General features: G+C 43.9%; 1 protein-coding gene across 17 annotated transcripts in view; it reads right to left on the bottom strand.

The window, feature by feature from the left end:
- Positions 1–17937, bottom strand: part of LOC147698860 (uncharacterized) — a 205441-nt gene that overhangs the window by 87128 nt on the left and 100376 nt on the right. For 9 of the 17 annotated variants that reach the window (XM_086935464.1, XM_086935463.1, XM_086935454.1 and 6 more), the window contains 2 exons: positions 17779–17832; positions 2920–2973 (listed from right to left, as the gene is read on the bottom strand). The exons of 1 other annotated variant lie outside the window; for it this stretch is intronic. In XM_086935464.1, the coding sequence (XP_086791590.1) occupies positions 2920–2973; positions 17779–17832 (108 nt within the window). The remainder of the gene's footprint in view (positions 1–2919; positions 2974–17778; positions 17833–17937) is intronic. 7 more of the 17 variants (XM_086935461.1, XM_086935460.1, XM_086935456.1 and 4 more) reach the window with 2 other exon arrangements.

Below are 17937 nucleotides of genomic sequence, written 5' to 3'. Positions count from 1 at the left end.
AGACTCTGTCCCTCACCACCCCTTGTTGTAAATATTTTTGTCTACCCTAAGCGTGGAAGGGTATTCTCAGATGTGAGACCCTTGCTCATTGCACCATCAGGATTCAAGCAAACCGGGCCGAAGACGGCTGTAATGCCAGAAACCGGTCCCCGGGAGCTTGTTTCCTTCCCAGTGTAAGAATTGGCTTTTGTAGTTTGGTTTGCCCTGTTCCCATCATGCACTGGGACAGGAACAGACTAATTTGCATTCAGCCAGGTTCTGAAACTGGGATGGTGCAGTGAGCTAAAAAACGGTGTTGGATCTAGCCCTGATCTCTTGACTGGGTGAGAGCTTTCTGCTTAATTCAGAGACTCTGTCCCTCACCACCCCTTGTTGTAAATATGTCCTTATTTCAAGGACAGCAATCGGCCTCCAGACACTTTTAAACTCCTTCTTTGATTTCATGGAGTCTCGAGGCTTAAGTATTAATAATTCTGAGTCTTATGTTATGAAGACAGGCCTGGGGTCACGAAAACCCAATCTTTTTAACATAAACGGGGAAAAAATCCCACCCGACAAAACCTTTTCATACCTCGGGGTCCTTTTTGATCACCAACTATCTTAGGGGCCCGCTGTCCTTAAGAAGAAGGGCGAGGTAACCCGTGTCAACGCGGCTATACTTGATTTCGCGAGAAAAATGGGCAATAGTCCGGTGGCTGCCTTGCTTAAATTATACCAGGCAAAGAGCATTGCCGTTGCTTGCTACGGAAGCGAGCTTTGGGGCTATAGCCAGACACGGGACCTGGAGGTTGTAGAAAATAACTTCTTGAAGAAGATACTGAGGCTGCCAAGGGGAACTGGAAACTTCTCTGTACATGAGGAGCTAGGTGTGCCCTATTTAAGTGATAGAATAGCAGCTAATCCCCTATTGTGTTGGTTGAATTGCTGGCTAAATAATGATATACCTCTTACCCATGATATATTAAAGGAAGCCTTAACATGGGATGGTAGGTTTAAGGTTCCGTGTTTGAAGTATATTAATGATCGCCTCACTGAAATAGGACGGCCTGATTTGTTTTTAACCCCAAACTCTATCATTAAATCAGATGTCACCTTTGTGAAAAACACATTCATGACAACCAGGTATCTTGCCCGGGAGGAGGCCGAGCTACAGAAAGACAGTGTTAGGAAACACGCTTTACTTAAAACCTGTCTACAAATGGAACCATATCTATCATGGCCCATGACTGGCTATGAACGTCATCTATTAACAAGGTTCCGTTTTGATCTGTTTTATCTCTTACTGGCAGTACCGAGTGGGGCTCATCGAGGTCAAGTGTTGCCAGCTTGCGGCTGCGACTGAAAGTCTCCGCAAGATCCGGCACACTTTTTATTTATTTGTCCCTATTACACAGTACCTCGGAGGCTATATCTAAAACCATGCCTCAAAGAACTGAAATTTGCACAGATTAAACCAGCACTTTACTACCTTCAACTTCTGAACTGCGACTGCTCCTTATTTGTATGCAGTTTTCTGAAATTAGCAATCACTTTCAGGAAAAGTATGGAGGGATAATTATGCTGCTACTGTTAGGTATTTTTAACTTTTTTATCTTGCTGTACTTATTTATATTCCTAAAGTGTTTATTCTGCCTGCTACTCTTGTTTTATATTGTTTATGTAAATGTTCGTCTCACATATGAAATGGATTACCTGTTTTTAACTGTATGCTTATGAATTGTGCTTTTATGATTGTAATGTTAACAATCGAATAAAGTCATTTGAACTTGAACTAGTACTTCCCTTTTTTACTGTGTAACAGGAAATCATCCAACAAGCTCGTACTGCAGATCCACCAAGGACCACAAGCAATATTCACCTGTTCAGGACTCTCATGATCTCTTATCTCAAGTCAGAAATCACAATAAGAAATGGTTACAAGATTCAAAGGAACAAATGGAGGTGCAAGTCAATAAACATCAAAAATAGCAGCTTGATTACAAAGAAGGAGATCTGGTATGGCTCTCCACGAAGAACATTACAATGGAAGGACCTTGCAAACTACAGCCCAGGTATTGGAGTCCTTTGTGTATCATCAGGGTCCTCAACTCGGGGGCAATGAAACTCTAATTTCCTGATGTTTAGGCAATGCATCCAGTGTTTCATGCTCCTTTGCTTTTACCTTATTGTGCTCAAACTTGTATTGAATGCCGCCTCCTCCAATATAAGTAGATGATCACATGGCATCGCAAGAGAGTCAAGAGTCATGTATTTTATTTGGTGGATTGCAAAGGGGACGGGCCAAATGATCGTTCATGGGTACCTGCTGCCAATATATGCACACTCTGTCTTTTGTGGCACTTTCATGCTTGCTATTTCACCAAGTCACCTGGCATGTCGGTCTTTTTCAGGTAAGGAGATTGTCAAGGATTTACGTTCTCTCACTCCTTCTTGTGTGATGTGTGCCCTGGCATTTCATTCTGTCGCTCATATTGGTATCCCAGGCCATTCCTTTCAAGGACCCTTTGCGCTCCAATAGATGATTCCTTGGGGTCTTCTATTCCAAGCAGCCTTTATGCTGCGATACCTTAATCCCCCGGGACATTTGTTTTATGTCACTGTTGGCCCAAACCCCCATTAAGGCCATATTCATTTCCCAGGGCCCTTTATGCCTAATGATTGTCTGATCCAGTCTACCTAGAAATAATCGGTGACACCCAAAATTTCCCAAGAGTGTGGGTGTCCTGCGTTAGCAGTGGCCATCTTGCTTGAGTGTTGTATAAATACTGCACCCAAACCACAATGCCCTGCATTCCTTCATTTCATTTGTAGAGAGAGTAGTTCTCTCTTTCCTTCCTTGCTTGACAATCTGCATTCATGCCCGAAGCCCTCCAGCCTGGAAGCCTCATACTCAGCCTAGAGTCCCCACATGCTCCTTACCTGACTGGTCATATCCTTTTGCTCGGTTATCCTCCCCACGTGTCGACATTCCTCCTGAGAGAGAAAATGGAGAAGGAGCAGCATTAACACATTTTGTAGGATTCTGTACAGTGCTAACTGAAAATTAAACAAAGACCAAGGTTAGTGCACTAGCTTGCTCTGGCACGAGCATGTATAAACCCATCCATTAGTGGAGAAGTGTGGCTCACTGGTTAGAGGAGGCAGACCTGGAAGCAGAGGTCAGCACGGGACGACGGTTCAATTCCCGGCTCGGCGGGGTCTTGAGTCCTAAAATATCCATGGACTCGACATTCTCACTCCGGTGCCTACTCAATTCACGGGTTCACACTCTGCGACTCTGGGCAAAACCTTGCTTAATCTCCACAACGGCCCCTCGCGGCGGAATGCCTGGCTTTCACCTTGCGAATACCCTGCCGGGGTTATCTCACTGGGGAATACCAGGACGGGTTCCCTAAGCATGCGCTTAGAGACCGGTTGGTGATTTGCGCTATATAAATTCCTGTACATTTACATTTACATTTACATCTGCAATGAACAGAGGTGTGGGAGGAGATAAACAATATAGAGCAGACGTCATGAACTAAGTAATATTAACATTATTATCCAAGGGACAGAGCAATCCCAGGTAGTTTTCGAACAGAGTCCAAGGGGCAGCCCAGACCTGCATTCGATTGCCTTAAAAGTCGCTATTGTAAATCCGATTTCTCACCAACTTTTTTGTACGATGTTAGAAGTATTTATCTGGAAGTTTACAAACCTGTGCTGGCTTGCTGTTGATGATTAAACCCTAAGATCCATTCTTCTGAGCAGCTCAAATTGCAGTGCATTCAAATGGATAACCATTAGCTTTTAGGTACAATATAAACATTTGTCAGGAGCGCAACCCTGATCTTAGTGATATGAATTTTAAGGTACATTCACCATGGCAACATTTTTCATCTGCAAGCATTAGCTGTATTGTCTTTTACTGAAAATGTTCTTGCTCCTAACATTTTAAGAGCAAAAATGGGTTATATTGCAAACATGTAAAATTATGGGAAAGTGTCTCCAACAGTAGAATGCTCTTCCTCACCTTGTCAGAAAAAAGTATTGCATGTTGAGAAAATGATGTACCCACTACAACAGGTTTTGGTATTTAAATTCAAATATTCAATTACAAAAGAGTAGCCAGACAAAAAATACCCCCACCTGAAACACGTCAAGTTGTTTTGAGCAGGTAAAGTTCTCCTGCAAGAATTCTTGTGGTAAAATGTGGCCACGGTTTCATTCCGCTGAGCATCATAATACAGAGGTTTTTAATAAGCAACACACAGATGTATGCAAATAATTCTGCCACAGATACAGTAACTCCTGAGCAACCACACCCCCCCCTCCTGCTCACCATGAGTTGTGAAACCTGGTGCACCAAGCACCCATATCGGCCAATCAACGTCACCTGTGTCTACTTCTCCTACGGCCCATACATTGTCCCAGAACTGCCTGGGAACCAGGACCTGACACCACTCTGAGCCAGTCTCTCATAGAGCTCTCACCCTCTTGTTGCTTGATGCAGATATCATGTACCCATGAAAATGACATGCTTAAACCCGATAAGCTAAATTGGACCTTCGGTTGAAAAGCCTTAAAGCAGGATTCTCTCAATATCGTTAGATATTTGCAGAAAATATTTTTGTTATAATGATTTCAATGGAATATGAAACTTGTAATGTTAGCAAGTATGCCTCAGTTGTCACAGGGAAAAGGTACACTAGCAAAGTTATTTCTATGGATTCAGTGCTATTCTAGCAGTTAGTTACCTAGGGGCATACTACCAAGGGCGGGCGATAGGCAATTATTGCCGATTTAGCAGCCGTTTTTGACCGCTAAGCGGCGATAATTCTATCGCCCTATTAGCAAGCTGTCGCTAACTGATGTTAGCGACAGCTTTTAGGCGATAGCGAGCGGTTTGGGGCCCGCTTTGCATGTCAGCAATGTTTATCGCTAATGACATGCAAAGTGGGCGTACCCAACCAGTTAGCGACTGAAAGCAGTCGCTAACATCGCTATCGCCTATAAGCAAAGCAGGTGTAGCGTCGGAAATTTTCACGCTTAGCACGAATATCTCCAAATACTAACATCTGCCCAGACCAGTTCTTAGGTATGTTATCCAATGGGTGGTGGATAACATGGCTAAGAGCATTTCGTCGCTAATGCTTGAATATCGCTGTATTCTCAGCGATATTCACGCATTTCGCCGCTATCGCTGGATATTTCAGCGCAATGGAGAAAAACGTTGCTAATAGCATGTTTTCTCCAATAACATATCCAGAGATAGGCAGTGATAAAAAAATCATCACTAAGCCTATTTAGCGGTACTTATTGCTACTTGTTGGTAATATTCCCCCTAGATCGGATGTAAGGCCATTTGCGTAGATGTCCCAAAAGACAGAGTAGTCGAAATGTTTGAAGCAGTTTCTAGTTTTCTGCTCTCATGGCTCCCTCTGACCCATCCTCCTTTCTCCTCATCCACAAGTTATTGATTATCTTTTACCTGATTGTTTTTTCAAGGTACATAACAATTCTTCCAAAAAAACAGAGGGAGGGATACCACACATTTAGTTATACCAATAACTAAGTCTGTTTTCTCTTGATTTCTTGTCACGTTACAGGCACACGTGGCTGAAGAGACAGAGGGAAAACTTGAACAGAGCTCCGATTCAGTGTTGGGTTTTGAACAAGACTCGGACATCCTTAAGAACTGTTCTTCTGCTGCATGCCTTCTCTCGATCCCTGTGATCACCCCATGCTACCAACCTTTGCTCAGCCTTCACTGGTGTTTGTGATGACAAGTGCTGGTCCAGCCGGGTGCATCATCAGCATGTTACTGCTACAGTGCTAGTGATTCACTCCACCCCACTTCTTCTCCTTGTGAAAGATGAAAAACTCCATGGGGTTTCAGTGAGGAATGCACATGTGGACCACAACCCCCAAGAAGATGCTGTGCCTTAAGTAACCACTGCCTGTGAGCCCTTGCTGGCTGCCCTGTTCCGACAAGTGCTGGGGGCATTAGAGGCTGTCTGATCCTCCCAGCGGACCCCGATAGCAGCCCTCCTGTCCCCGCTTCAGCTGACAGAGGAGGGGCCTTAGGACACTACTGCTCTTTTATGGTTTCACCACCGAAGTTCAGCAATGAGCTATTGTGCTAGCATCCTTTAACCGCATCGATGCTGCGGCGATTTTTGCGCTGTGCGGCTGTTTTCCCTTTTCCGCGATACTTGACGAGCTCAGCTCGTCATCAGCACATGCCACCCGTGGGTGATGACGAGCTGAGCTCGTCATCAGCATCGAAAGGGTTAAAGAGGATAGAGCACACACGAGGCACTTGTTGACGCCATGTTAAGAGGACTGGATATGTTGAATTTACTGCATTCCGTATAGAGCAGACTACTGGAAAGGAGCAGCAAAACTATGGACCTAGTCACATTGTTTTGTACTGGGTGATGGTGCCATTCTGTTTCCGTATCTGCTTCCCCAGTATATCCATTCTCTTGACCACTTCATCAGTTTAAAATGAGAACATTGCAAAGCTTGAAGATTAAAGAGGGCATACTCTGCCTTCGGGTTCTTTGACTCTGAGCCCACACTGGTAATATGGCACGGGGATGAAGGCAAAGGATTTTCTCATTTGCAAATGACCACGCTTCCAAGCAAATTAGGGAGCAGTCTCTGAATATAGCGCCAGTCATTTATGTCCGCCAGCACAATCAGAATTACAGATAGGACTGTACTAGTGTTTGCAGCCCCTTCTTTAAAGGTGCCCCGGCTGCATGCAAAGCAGGCGCAAACAACTGCTGTGACCCAGGCAACTTCCATATTAAAGCCTCAGCGTTTCAAATTAGATCACTGACTAAATTAGAAAAAAGGCAAACAACCCTGAGGCAAGACTGAATCCCTTGTAGTAAAGACAGACAGGGAAGAAGTGGACAGTATGGTCACTGATACCATAGAACCAATGAAGATGGGAGGGGTTTGAGGTCCCTTATCAAGTGAGGGCACAGAATGAAGACAAAGTTAAATCTATACCTCTTTTGCCGCAAGACTGGACGCTTTGCCCGGGACTGCTTAACGGATCCTAAAGCTGTGTGCAGGACTGTAGGAGTTGTCAATCAACTGATTCTGGAAAACTAGAAAGATTGGCAATGAAGAGGTTGTTTTGTCGAGTGGAGTTTTGGAAAAGACCTCCAAATATTTGGCCATCAGCATGGGAAGTATTCATATCAGCTAACCATCCTGGTCACAGTAATCTTTTGTTCTCAACAACGAAAGGTCTGGTTTATGTCAACTGATTCAGGAGCTACTGGCAATTTCTTAGATCTCACTCTTGCAACCTCTTTAAAAATCCCTCGAATAAGAAAAGTACCTGTGTGATCAGTCGACAGCTCAGAACTCTCATCAGATATAATCAAATACATTGAATACCTTTGTTTTGGTTTGTGAAAATGGTCATAGAGACCCTGACTTTTGACATCATAGACACTCCCAGCTTTGTGACAAATTTGGGGGACCCTTGGTTGCAGATCCACAACCCTCATATTTATTGAGCTTTTGACCTTGGGTTTGCAACATTCTCGATCCATGTGGTATAAAACCACTCATGACCTAATATCTCCTTTGACTTGTGCTATTATTGACCTGGGAGCGAATCCGGATATACCTATTTAATATCAAGACTAGAAGGATGTCTTTGACAAAAAAAGGCCACTCAGTAACCTCCCCATAGAAGTTTGACTGTAGGATAAATTTAATTCGTGGGGCCTTGTATCATGTGGTAGAATTTTCTCCCTGTCAGACCCAGAAACTCATAATCTAAAGCGCTATCTATATGAGTTACAAGACATTGGTTTCATCCAACATTTTTTCTCACCTTTGTCCTTCCCATTGTTGTCTGTTCATTAAAAATAATGGTAAAATTTACACTTGCATTGATTACAGGGCGCGTAATCAACTCTCGGTGAAAAATTCAGTATCCATTACCCTTGATCTCAGTTCTGTTAAATCAAGTGCGGAATAGAACCATTTACAGCAAATTGGACCTGTGATGGCTTACCACCTCATCAGAGTTCTAGAAGGCGATGAATGAAAGGTATGTTCTTCCACATTAACTTCGGCCTCTTTGAATATACAGTAATGCTGTTCGAACTCTTTAACATAAATGCAGAGGTACAGTTTTTATTTACAAGGTCCTATGAAACTTATTAAAGATATGTGTCATTGGGTGAATAGATTAAATCACCATTTACTCCCAGAATTTGACTGACCATGTAACTCATGTTCAGGTAGTTCTATAATGCCTTCATGAAACCATTCTGTATGCTAAATTAGAAAAACATACCTTCCACAAATGAACAGTAGAATATTTGGGTTATTCTCTGTCCCTCGAAGGCATAACTATGGATAAGAAAAAGGGAACCACAATCTTGGATTGGTGAACACCTACTACCTTTAACGAAATACGGGGCTTCCTAGTGTTCGCATGTTTTTATAGATATTTACTACCCATTTTTCAGAAACTGTTACTCCCATTACCAGGCTTTTGAAGAAGAAAGTACATTTTTACTGGTCCAAGGAATCTGTCCTACCCCCGCCTTGCTTAACAAGAAGTTCACATTAGCCCTGATGCTTAGGCACCCTGATACTATGCAGCCTTTATTAGTAAAAGCAGATGCCTCTCACATAGCAGTGGGGGTCGAGGGGGATGAATATTTGAGAGTTAGATAATTCTATAGGACACATGCATCTTATTGCTAACATCTAAAAAGCTGTTACCCGCAGAACAAAATACACGACAGCTTTGAGAGAGTTACTTACCATCAAGATGGGTTTTAAAGAATAACACCATTACTTATGAGCTGCTCATATGGTCATGATATCCACAGACTACAAGAATTCACAGTTTTTGTTTATCTCTCAAGGCTTTAAACCCAAAGAAAATGTGATGGCTAATGTTTTTTAGTGAATTTGAATTTATAATAACTACCACCCAGGGGCTCACAAAAAAAACAAAAGCAGATCCCCTGTCACAGTGGGGATATACCAACTAAGATATGGACTTTGTGCCTCTAACAAACATCATCTCTCCAGAAAGGGTTCTAGAGCCTGACAAACAGAAGCCTTTTTCGAAAGAGTACGACAGGAGGCACATCAGATTGACTGGGGAGAAAGGTTGACCGATAAAGGGAAAAGCATATAGGATGGTCTCTTTTACCATAAAAAAATGTATTTCTACCTACTCCAGAGCTAGTTGAGGAAGCCTTAGTTTGGTGTCTTGATACCCTTGTCAGTGGACATCCAGGTAATTAGAAAATGTAAGCAAATTGCAAAAGATGGTTCTGGTGGACCAGCCTGTGTAAGGACATTCACAACTATGTTTATGCTTTTCCAACACACATCTGAAATAAGACACCCAACTCAGCACCAGTGGGACTCTCATTTCTTCTCAAAGTACCTCCATACCCATTATGTAAAATGAACATGGATTTTATCACAGGCCTACCCAATTTAAAATGGACATGCTACAGTACGGGTAACTGTAGACCTGTTTTCTAAAACAGCATGCTTTGTACTTCTAAAGAAACTCCTGACGTTGAAGCATCTATCCTCTCTTTTCCTACAGCATATCATGTGGCTTCATGGTCTCCCTTCTGTTATAATTTCTGATAGGAGGGCAAAATTCATCTCTAAATTCTGGCAGAGCGTGTGCACTTCATTATAAATTGATGCTCGACTCTTGCCTGCCTATCACCGGCAAAGTGATGGGCAGGCAGAGCAAATAAATCAGTCACTGGAACAGATTATTCGATGTTTGTTAGTCAGTAATTCATTAGAATGGGAACTGATGATCCCTTTTGAAAAATATCCAAACTATAACTCTCAACATTGTGCCATGACGCTGTGCATACCCTGGGATAAACCTTGCCAAAGTGGAACACTGAACTCCTGACCCTGCGAGAGCCTACCTCGCCAACGCTGCTCCCCGCGGACCCTGGTGCCTGCTGGTCTTAGTCCCCCTCCCGCCGCCGCAACAGTCATCTAGAAGCGGTCGCCGAGCGGAGGGGGGCACAGGACTACGTTTCCCGCCCTGCTTAGCGGTGGGAGACGACGCTGACATCGCGCCAGGCGGCGCATAAAGAGCGCGTCACCCCGGTGGAGCAGGTGACGCTGTGCATACCTTGGGATAAACCTTGCCAAAGTGGAACACTGAACTCCTGACCCTGCGAGAGCCTACCTCGCCAACGCTGTTCCCCGCGTACCCTGGTGACTGCTGGTCTTAGTCCCCCTCCCGCCGTCGCAACAGTCATCTAGAAGCGGCCGCCGAGCGGAGGGGGGCACAGGACTACGTTTCCCGCCCTGCTTAGCGGTGGGAGATGACGCTGACATCGCGCCAGGCAGCGCATAAAGAGCGCGTCACCCCGGTGGAGCGGGTGACGCTGTGCATACCCTGGGATAAACCTTACCAAAGTGAAACACTGAACTCCTGACCCTGCGAGAGCCTACCTCGCCAATGCTGCTCCCCGCGGACCCTGGTGCCTGCTGGTCTTAGTCCCCCTCCCACCGCCGCAACAGTCATCTAGAAGCGGCCGCCGAGCGGAGGGGGGCACAGGACTACGTTTCCCGCCCTGCTTAGCGACGGGAGACAACGCTGACATCGCGCCAGGTGGCGCATAAAGAGCGCGTCACCCCCGTGTCGCGGGAGCGCGCGGGAGCGCCTGGGGCTAAGCCCGGGCAAAGGGCGGGCCCTCCGTGGCCCTCAGGGGACAGAAGGAGACGGGACGGGCCATCCCCCTTTCATCGCCATTACCCTGGGAAACAGCACAAGGTGACAGTGTTGTTTCTGGTCTAATTATCGTATGTGTGGCCTGTTATAGCTGCTAAACCTTCCCCTTTACAAGCGTCAAGTACTTTATTTGTCCTCTTGGATACTTCCTACATGATGACTAAAGTCAGAAAGACCCCTGTGGCTACAAGATCGTCGACTAGAAATAAGACCATTCCATCTACACCTTTACCGTCTCTTACAGCCATTCACTTAATGCTACAAAAGACTATAGGTGTAGTAGCAGATGCTATACAAAATACGGAGAGGCGTCTTTCAATGACCCCAAATATGTGTTTTCTCAATCTTTCATTGCATACTACTGCCAATAACAATACTGCGGATTCCTCTATTAATTTGGAGGAATCACTTTTACTGCAATCCTTTACAGGGTTACCTAGTGGCCAAAGTAGTAGGAAAAATGCATCATTAGCCTCACCTATACCACTAATTAGCATAGAAGGTAGCCCTTTGTTTAATTCCAATTCTGGGGAAAATCTGTGCCTGTCTCACCTGGGAATCATGTCATTAAACTCCCCAAGGTCAGGGGATGTACTCGCTGAAAGTTCACCTCTTGCAAATATAACAGTAGCAGATAAATCACCTTCCCTAAAAAAGACGAAACGGCGATATGGGAAAAAAACTAAATCTATAGTGAGGAAAACATACCGACCATTAGGAAATCACAAGCCCTCAGCAAAGGATGTTTGGTCAAACTTCAGACTGGCCAAAACAACTAACAAAACACCTAACTTGAATGCAACATCTTCTAACCAGGGTGTATTACTATTGCCTAATAAAACACAGCCAGAGTACATTAAAACTTCCATAGACCAGACAAGCCAGACCGATAGGGCAAGTATGCCAGATAATCTATACCTGACAGAACTGGAACACCTAGTTAGATCCCTTTTGCAGCCTATAAGTGAAAGAATCACCAGCATAGAGCAAACTTTAGTGAAGTTTGAAAAGTCTCAAAAAGAGGACACTACGAGTATGTTAAAGATTCTTAGTGCACCTACATCGAAGGTCAGCCTTTTACCGGCCAACAGCACCCTTAAGCAAACTAACTCTAAAAAGACACGAGCTAAGAAAAACACTCAAAGTGATAGTTCGAATTCGTCATCTACTCCTTCCCCGGGAGCTATAGACCATAACATCCCAAACCCGCCTGTATGTGTAAACATTCATACGGCAGTAGCCCCGACACTGCCCACCATCCCAGATGGTTCCACAATTGGTAGCGATGAGAGTGAATGGGCCACGGAAGGTCTATCCCCTGATTCACTTGATGACCAGGTTGAGCCTCAAAGGCCAATACCAACACAAAACACAGCCATAAATACACGATTAGCGCAAACACCAAAGCAAACACAACCTAAAAAACCCATTCATATTAATCTCCCTCCGGAATCCCACTTATACACCATAGTAATGATTGGTGTACCACAATTAGAAGCTGGTAAGGTAGAGAGCTATGGGGACCTGAAAAAGAAAGTGAGTCACTGGCTAACCGCCCATAGACCGATTCCTCCCCACATAAGTGGCAAAATAACAAATGTTAGGAGGGTCGACCGGGTGGGGCACAGATTTAAATCTACTGAGGGTGACTGCATTGTTGTCAATTTCAAGGACAATCGTGTGGCAAGGCACATTACTAGCTGGAAGGATGGCCCGATTAGCAGTTTGATCCGTACTATGGATCTAAGTTATTTTTATCCCTCAAGTGATCACAGTCTAAGTAAAGTGTACCCATATCCCACACTAGAGCAGGAGAAAACTTATGATAACTTTAATCTATATCACGACGGAGTAATTCCAAGGAACCATGGACACTACACTACAGGAGATCAAAGACAGTATAGGAGAGATATATCTTGGGAGACCAGACAGGTTAACCACCCAGCAACCTATTATGAGAGACGGGAGGCCTCACACGGGTTGTATCACCATCGTGACCACTCTCAATTAACATACCCTAATATCCACTACAATGTACCTATTTCAAATAGGTTTGACGCTTTCTATGATCAGAGTGGTTTGGAGGAGGTCGACTGACTACATACTGCCCCAACCACACCAATGCATACTGGTTATATGCAAACTAATCCAGTACATGGGGTAATTAGGGCTATACAAGCAGTAACTGCTCCCTCTCCAGCCGTTGAATTAGACACCAATAGTCAGGTAGAGCTAGATATAGATCGCCTAATGGATAGCCCCGTATCACATGAGCACAATAGTACATTGCATGGCTTGCCCGAGGCTTTTAACCCTCTTCCTATCCATGCAGAACCAAACCCTCCCACAATAGAAACTCAGGGAGAACAACTTAATCGGCCGTTATTAGAACCTATAACCACAGAGCTTGTCACTGGAACAGAGCCTGTTGATGTTTGTAATGCGAGTTTAGTCTCCTGGAATATAGCGGGTTTGGCTGATAAAATATGTGATCCTGCCTGGTTGGCATTTGTCAAGAAATACGCAGTAATATGCCTCCAAGAGACATGGATGGAAGATAATAATGCCTTTATCGAAGGTTACCAAAGCTTCTTTAGGCCAGCAGCTCCCTCAATCAGTGGAAGAGCAAAGGGGGGCCTGGCTATTTTTATTAATCTGGCACTTACCTGTCAAGTAAGTAACCGGTATCATGTAAATCGGAATATTCAAGTGCTGGAATTGAAGAGAGGCAAACATGCCCTGACTTTAATAAATTTTTATAATGCTATAAATAGTCAAGGGGAATGTAATATACTACTTTTGAATGAGATGTTGAGAGAGGGAGCAGGTATTCTGTCATGTAATCTGTTGATCGTAGGTGATTTTAATGTACACCCGTGTGGTAACCCAGGAGTTACCCCCATGGGATCTTTGGGGTGTAATAGTGTGAACGGTTTTAATTTTGATCACTCCAGGCGTGGAATTTGTCTTAACGATTTGCTGTATGAAAATAATCTAACTGTAGCCATGTCCATGGTACCTGAGTCCAAGGTCTTTGATGCCTCCACATTTAAAGGCTCAGGCCAGGGGTCCTTTATAGATCACATATTATTAACTGCTGACCTTGCCAATCAGGCCTCCAGATTCACTATTCATACGAACATCTATAGAGATCATAGTCCCATAACCATTGGACTGGGTGGTGGAGTATTTGAACAGCGAATGAACTGTGAAGGTCGGGGAACCTTAAAATGCATAAATGGTAAACGTCGTTTGAAATGGTCAATGGTAAACCATGAAAACCTGTACACTGAAATTAATAGGTCATGTGGGGAGGAACTTGCGGTTTGTGTGTCATCAGCCACATCCCCAGAGCAAACTCTAGCTGTTTTTGAGGTTGTAGTGTCATCAGTAGGATCTATGTTAACAGTCCCAGTGAAGGGACAAACTAGAAGTAATCCTAAATGGTTTGACCACTCCTGCTCCAAGGCAAGCGGAGATCTGAGAAAGGCGCTAAAAACTAAACCCAGAGACACAGGCCAAATCAAAATTCTGTGATTGATTTACAACAAATCTCTTGCTAAACGAAAAAAAGAAATTAAGGCGTGTACCTGGGAGTCTCTGCTTGATCCATCAGTCCTGGGCAACAGTAGCAAATTCTGGGAAATTATTAACAAACCTTTGTTTGACAATCTCAGTGATACTGCACTTGGCACTAACATCCCAGAGGAGGACTGGGTCACTTATTTTAGTGCAATTTTTAAAAGCAATGAGCAACAGGCAGAAAATGGCTTTTTAACTCCCATGGAGAATTTGTTGTGCTTTTCAGTTAACGAAGTAGAGAAGGGTATTCAAGGGTTAACTAGTAATAAGGCTCCTGGCCCGGATGGCCTGCCTCCGGACCTTTTTAAATCTTGTATATCATTATGGGCCCCTGTCCTTACTGCTGTAGTAAATGCAGCTGCGGTCTCTGGATGCCCAAAGTCGTGGGGGTTATCCACTATAGTGCCCGTGTTTAAAAAGGGTGATCGTAGTAGCCCGTTATGCTACAGGCCAATATCTTTAATCAACTCTGTAGCCAAAGTGGTAGGGGGTGTAATCTTGAATAGATTAACTGCATGGGCAAATGAGAACAATGTTATATCCCCAATACAATATGGTTTCAGACCTGGTCACTCGACAGTTACCCAGTGCCTGAACCTGTACCTGATTATAGGTAAATACACCATGGCCCGGAAGGGAACAGTCCACAAGGCTTTTATGGACTTATCGTCCGCATTTGATTGTGTGGAGAGAGGCAAATTATGGGACACCATGCTAAAGATGGGTGTAGAGCAGAATTTAATTAATTTACTGGCTGACCTGCACTCCGATACAAGAGCTAACGTTCGATATACCCAAGATCTGAAAGTGACGAGGGATATCAGAATTAAACGGGGTGTTCGACAAGGGTGCATTCTAGCTCCATTCCTCTTTAACTTGTATATTAACGAGTTAGAGGAATATTTGTTTAAAACCGGAGCGGATGTAGGTCGGAAAGGCGTTCCAGTTCTGCTCTACGTGGACGATGCTGTCCTTATTTCAAGGACAGCAATCGGCCTCCAGACACTTTTAAACTCCTTCTTTGATTTCATGGAGTCTCGAGGCTTAAGTATTAATAATTCTGAGTCTTATGTTATGAAGACAGGCCTGGGGTCACGAAAACCCAATCTTTTTAACATAAACGGGGAAAAAATCCCACCCGCCAAAACCTTTTCATACCTCGGGGTCCTTTTTGATCACCAACTATCTTAGGGGCCCGCTGTCCTTAAGAAGAAGGGCGAGGTAACCCGCGTCAACGCGGCTATACTTGATTTCGCGAGAAAAATGGGCAATAGTCCGGTGGCTGCCTTGCTTAAATTATACCAGGCAAAGAGCATTGCCGTTGCTTGCTACGGAAGCGAGCTTTGGGGCTATAGCCAGACACGGGACCTGGAGGTTGTAGAAAATAACTTCTTGAAGAAGATACTGAGGCTGCCAAGGGGAACTGGAAACTTCTCTGTACATGAGGAGCTAGGTGTGCCCTATTTAAGTGATAGAATAGCAGCTAATCCCCTATTGTGTTGGTTGAATTGCTGGCTAAATAATGATATACCTCTTACCCATGTTATATTAAAGGAAGCCTTAACATGGGATGGTAGGTTTAAGGTTCCGTGTTTGAAGTATATTAATGATCGCCTCACTGAAATAGGACGGCCTGATTTGTTTTTAACCCCAAACTCTATCATTAAATCAGATGTCACCTTTGTGAAAAACACATTCATGACAACCAGGTATCTTGCCCGGGAGGAGGCCGAGCTACAGAAAGACAGTGTTAGGAAACACGCTTTACTTAAAACCTGTCTACAAATGGAACCATATCTATCATGGCCCATGACTGGCTATGAACGTCATCTATTAACAAGGTTCCGTTTTGATCTGTTTCATCTCTTACTGGCGGTACCGAGTGGGGCTCATCGAGGTCAAGTGTTGCCAGCTTGCGGCTGCGACGGAAAGTCTCCGCAAGATCTGGCACACTTTTTATTTATTTGTCCCTATTACACAGTACCTCGGAGGCTATATCTAAAACCATGCCTCAAAGAACTGAAATTTGCACAGATTAAACCAGCACTTTACTACCTTCAACTTCTGAACTGCGACTGCACCTTATTTGTATGCAGTTTTCTGAAATTAGCAATCACTTTCAGGAAAAGTATGGAGGGATAATTATGCTGCTACTGTTAGGTATTTTTAACTTTTTTATCTTGCTGTACTTATTTATATTCTTAAAGTGTTTATTCTGCCTGCTACTCTTGTTTTATATTGTTTATGTAAATGTTAGTCTCACATATGAAATGGATTACCTGTTTTTAACTGTATGCTTATGAATTGTGCTTTTATGATTGTAATGTTAACAATCATTTGAACTTGAACTAGTACTTCCCTTTTTTTACTGTGTAACAGGAAATCATCCAACAAGCTCGTACTGCAGATCCACCAAGGACCACAAGCAATATTCATCTGTTCAGGACTCTCATGATCTCTTATCTCAAGTCAGAAATTACAATAAAAAATGGTTACAAGATTCAAAGGAACACATGGAGGTGCAAGTCAATAAACATCAAAAATAGCAGCTTGATTACAAAGAAGGAGATCTGGTATGGCTCTCCACGAAGAACATTACAATGGAAGGACCTTGCAAACTACAGCCCAGGTATTGGAGTCCTTTGTCTATCATCAGGGTCCTCAACCCAGGGGCAATGAAACTCTAATTTCCTGATGTTTAGGCAATGCATCCAGTGTTTCATCCAATATAAGTAGATGATCACATGGCATCGCAAGAGAGTCAAGAGTCATGTATTTTATTTGGTGGATTGCAAAGGGGACGGGCCAAATGATCGTTCATGGGTACCTGCTGCCAATGTATGCACACTCCGTCTTTTGTGGCACTTTCATGTCTGCTATTCCACCAAGCCACCTGGCATGTCGGTCTTTTTCAGGTGAGGAGATTGTCAAGGATTTACGTTCTCTCACTCCTTCTTGTGTGAGGGGTGCCCTGGCATTTCATTCTGTAGCTCATGTTGGTATCCCAGGCCATTCCTTCCAAGGGTCCTTTGTGCTCCAATAGATGATTCCTTGGGGTCTTCTATTCCAAGCAGCCTTTATGCTGCGATACCTTAATCCCCCGGACATTTGTTTTATGTCACTGTTGGTCCAAGCCCCCATTAAGGCCATATTCATTTCCCAGGGCCCTTTATGCCTAATGATTCTCTGATCCAGTCTACCTAGAAAAAATCGGTGACACCCAAAATTTCCCAAGAGTTTGGGTGTCTTGCCTTAGCAGTGGCCATCTTGCTTGAGTGTTGTATAAATACTGCGCCCAAACCACAATGCCCTGCATTCCTCCATTTCATTTGTAGAGAGAGTAGTTCTCTCTTTCCTTCCTTGCTTGACAATCTGCATTTATGCCCGAAGACATCCAGCCTGGAAGCCTCATACTCAGCCTAGAGTCCCCACATGCTCCTTACCTGACTGGTCATATCCTTTTGCTCGGTTATCCTCCCCATGTGTCGACATTCCTCCTGAGAGAGAAAATGGAGAAGGAGCAGCATTAACACATTTTGTAGGATTCTGTACAGTGCTAACTGGAAATAAACAAAGACCAAGATTAGTGCAATAGCTTGCTC

Source organism: Lissotriton vulgaris, chromosome 8 (assembly GCF_964263255.1).
Source record: "Lissotriton vulgaris chromosome 8, aLisVul1.2, whole genome shotgun sequence".
NCBI classification, from domain to species: domain Eukaryota; kingdom Metazoa; phylum Chordata; class Amphibia; order Caudata; family Salamandridae; genus Lissotriton; species Lissotriton vulgaris.
The sequence above is the reverse complement of the archived record's forward strand: the minus strand, read 5'-3'. Positions and strand labels throughout refer to the sequence as shown.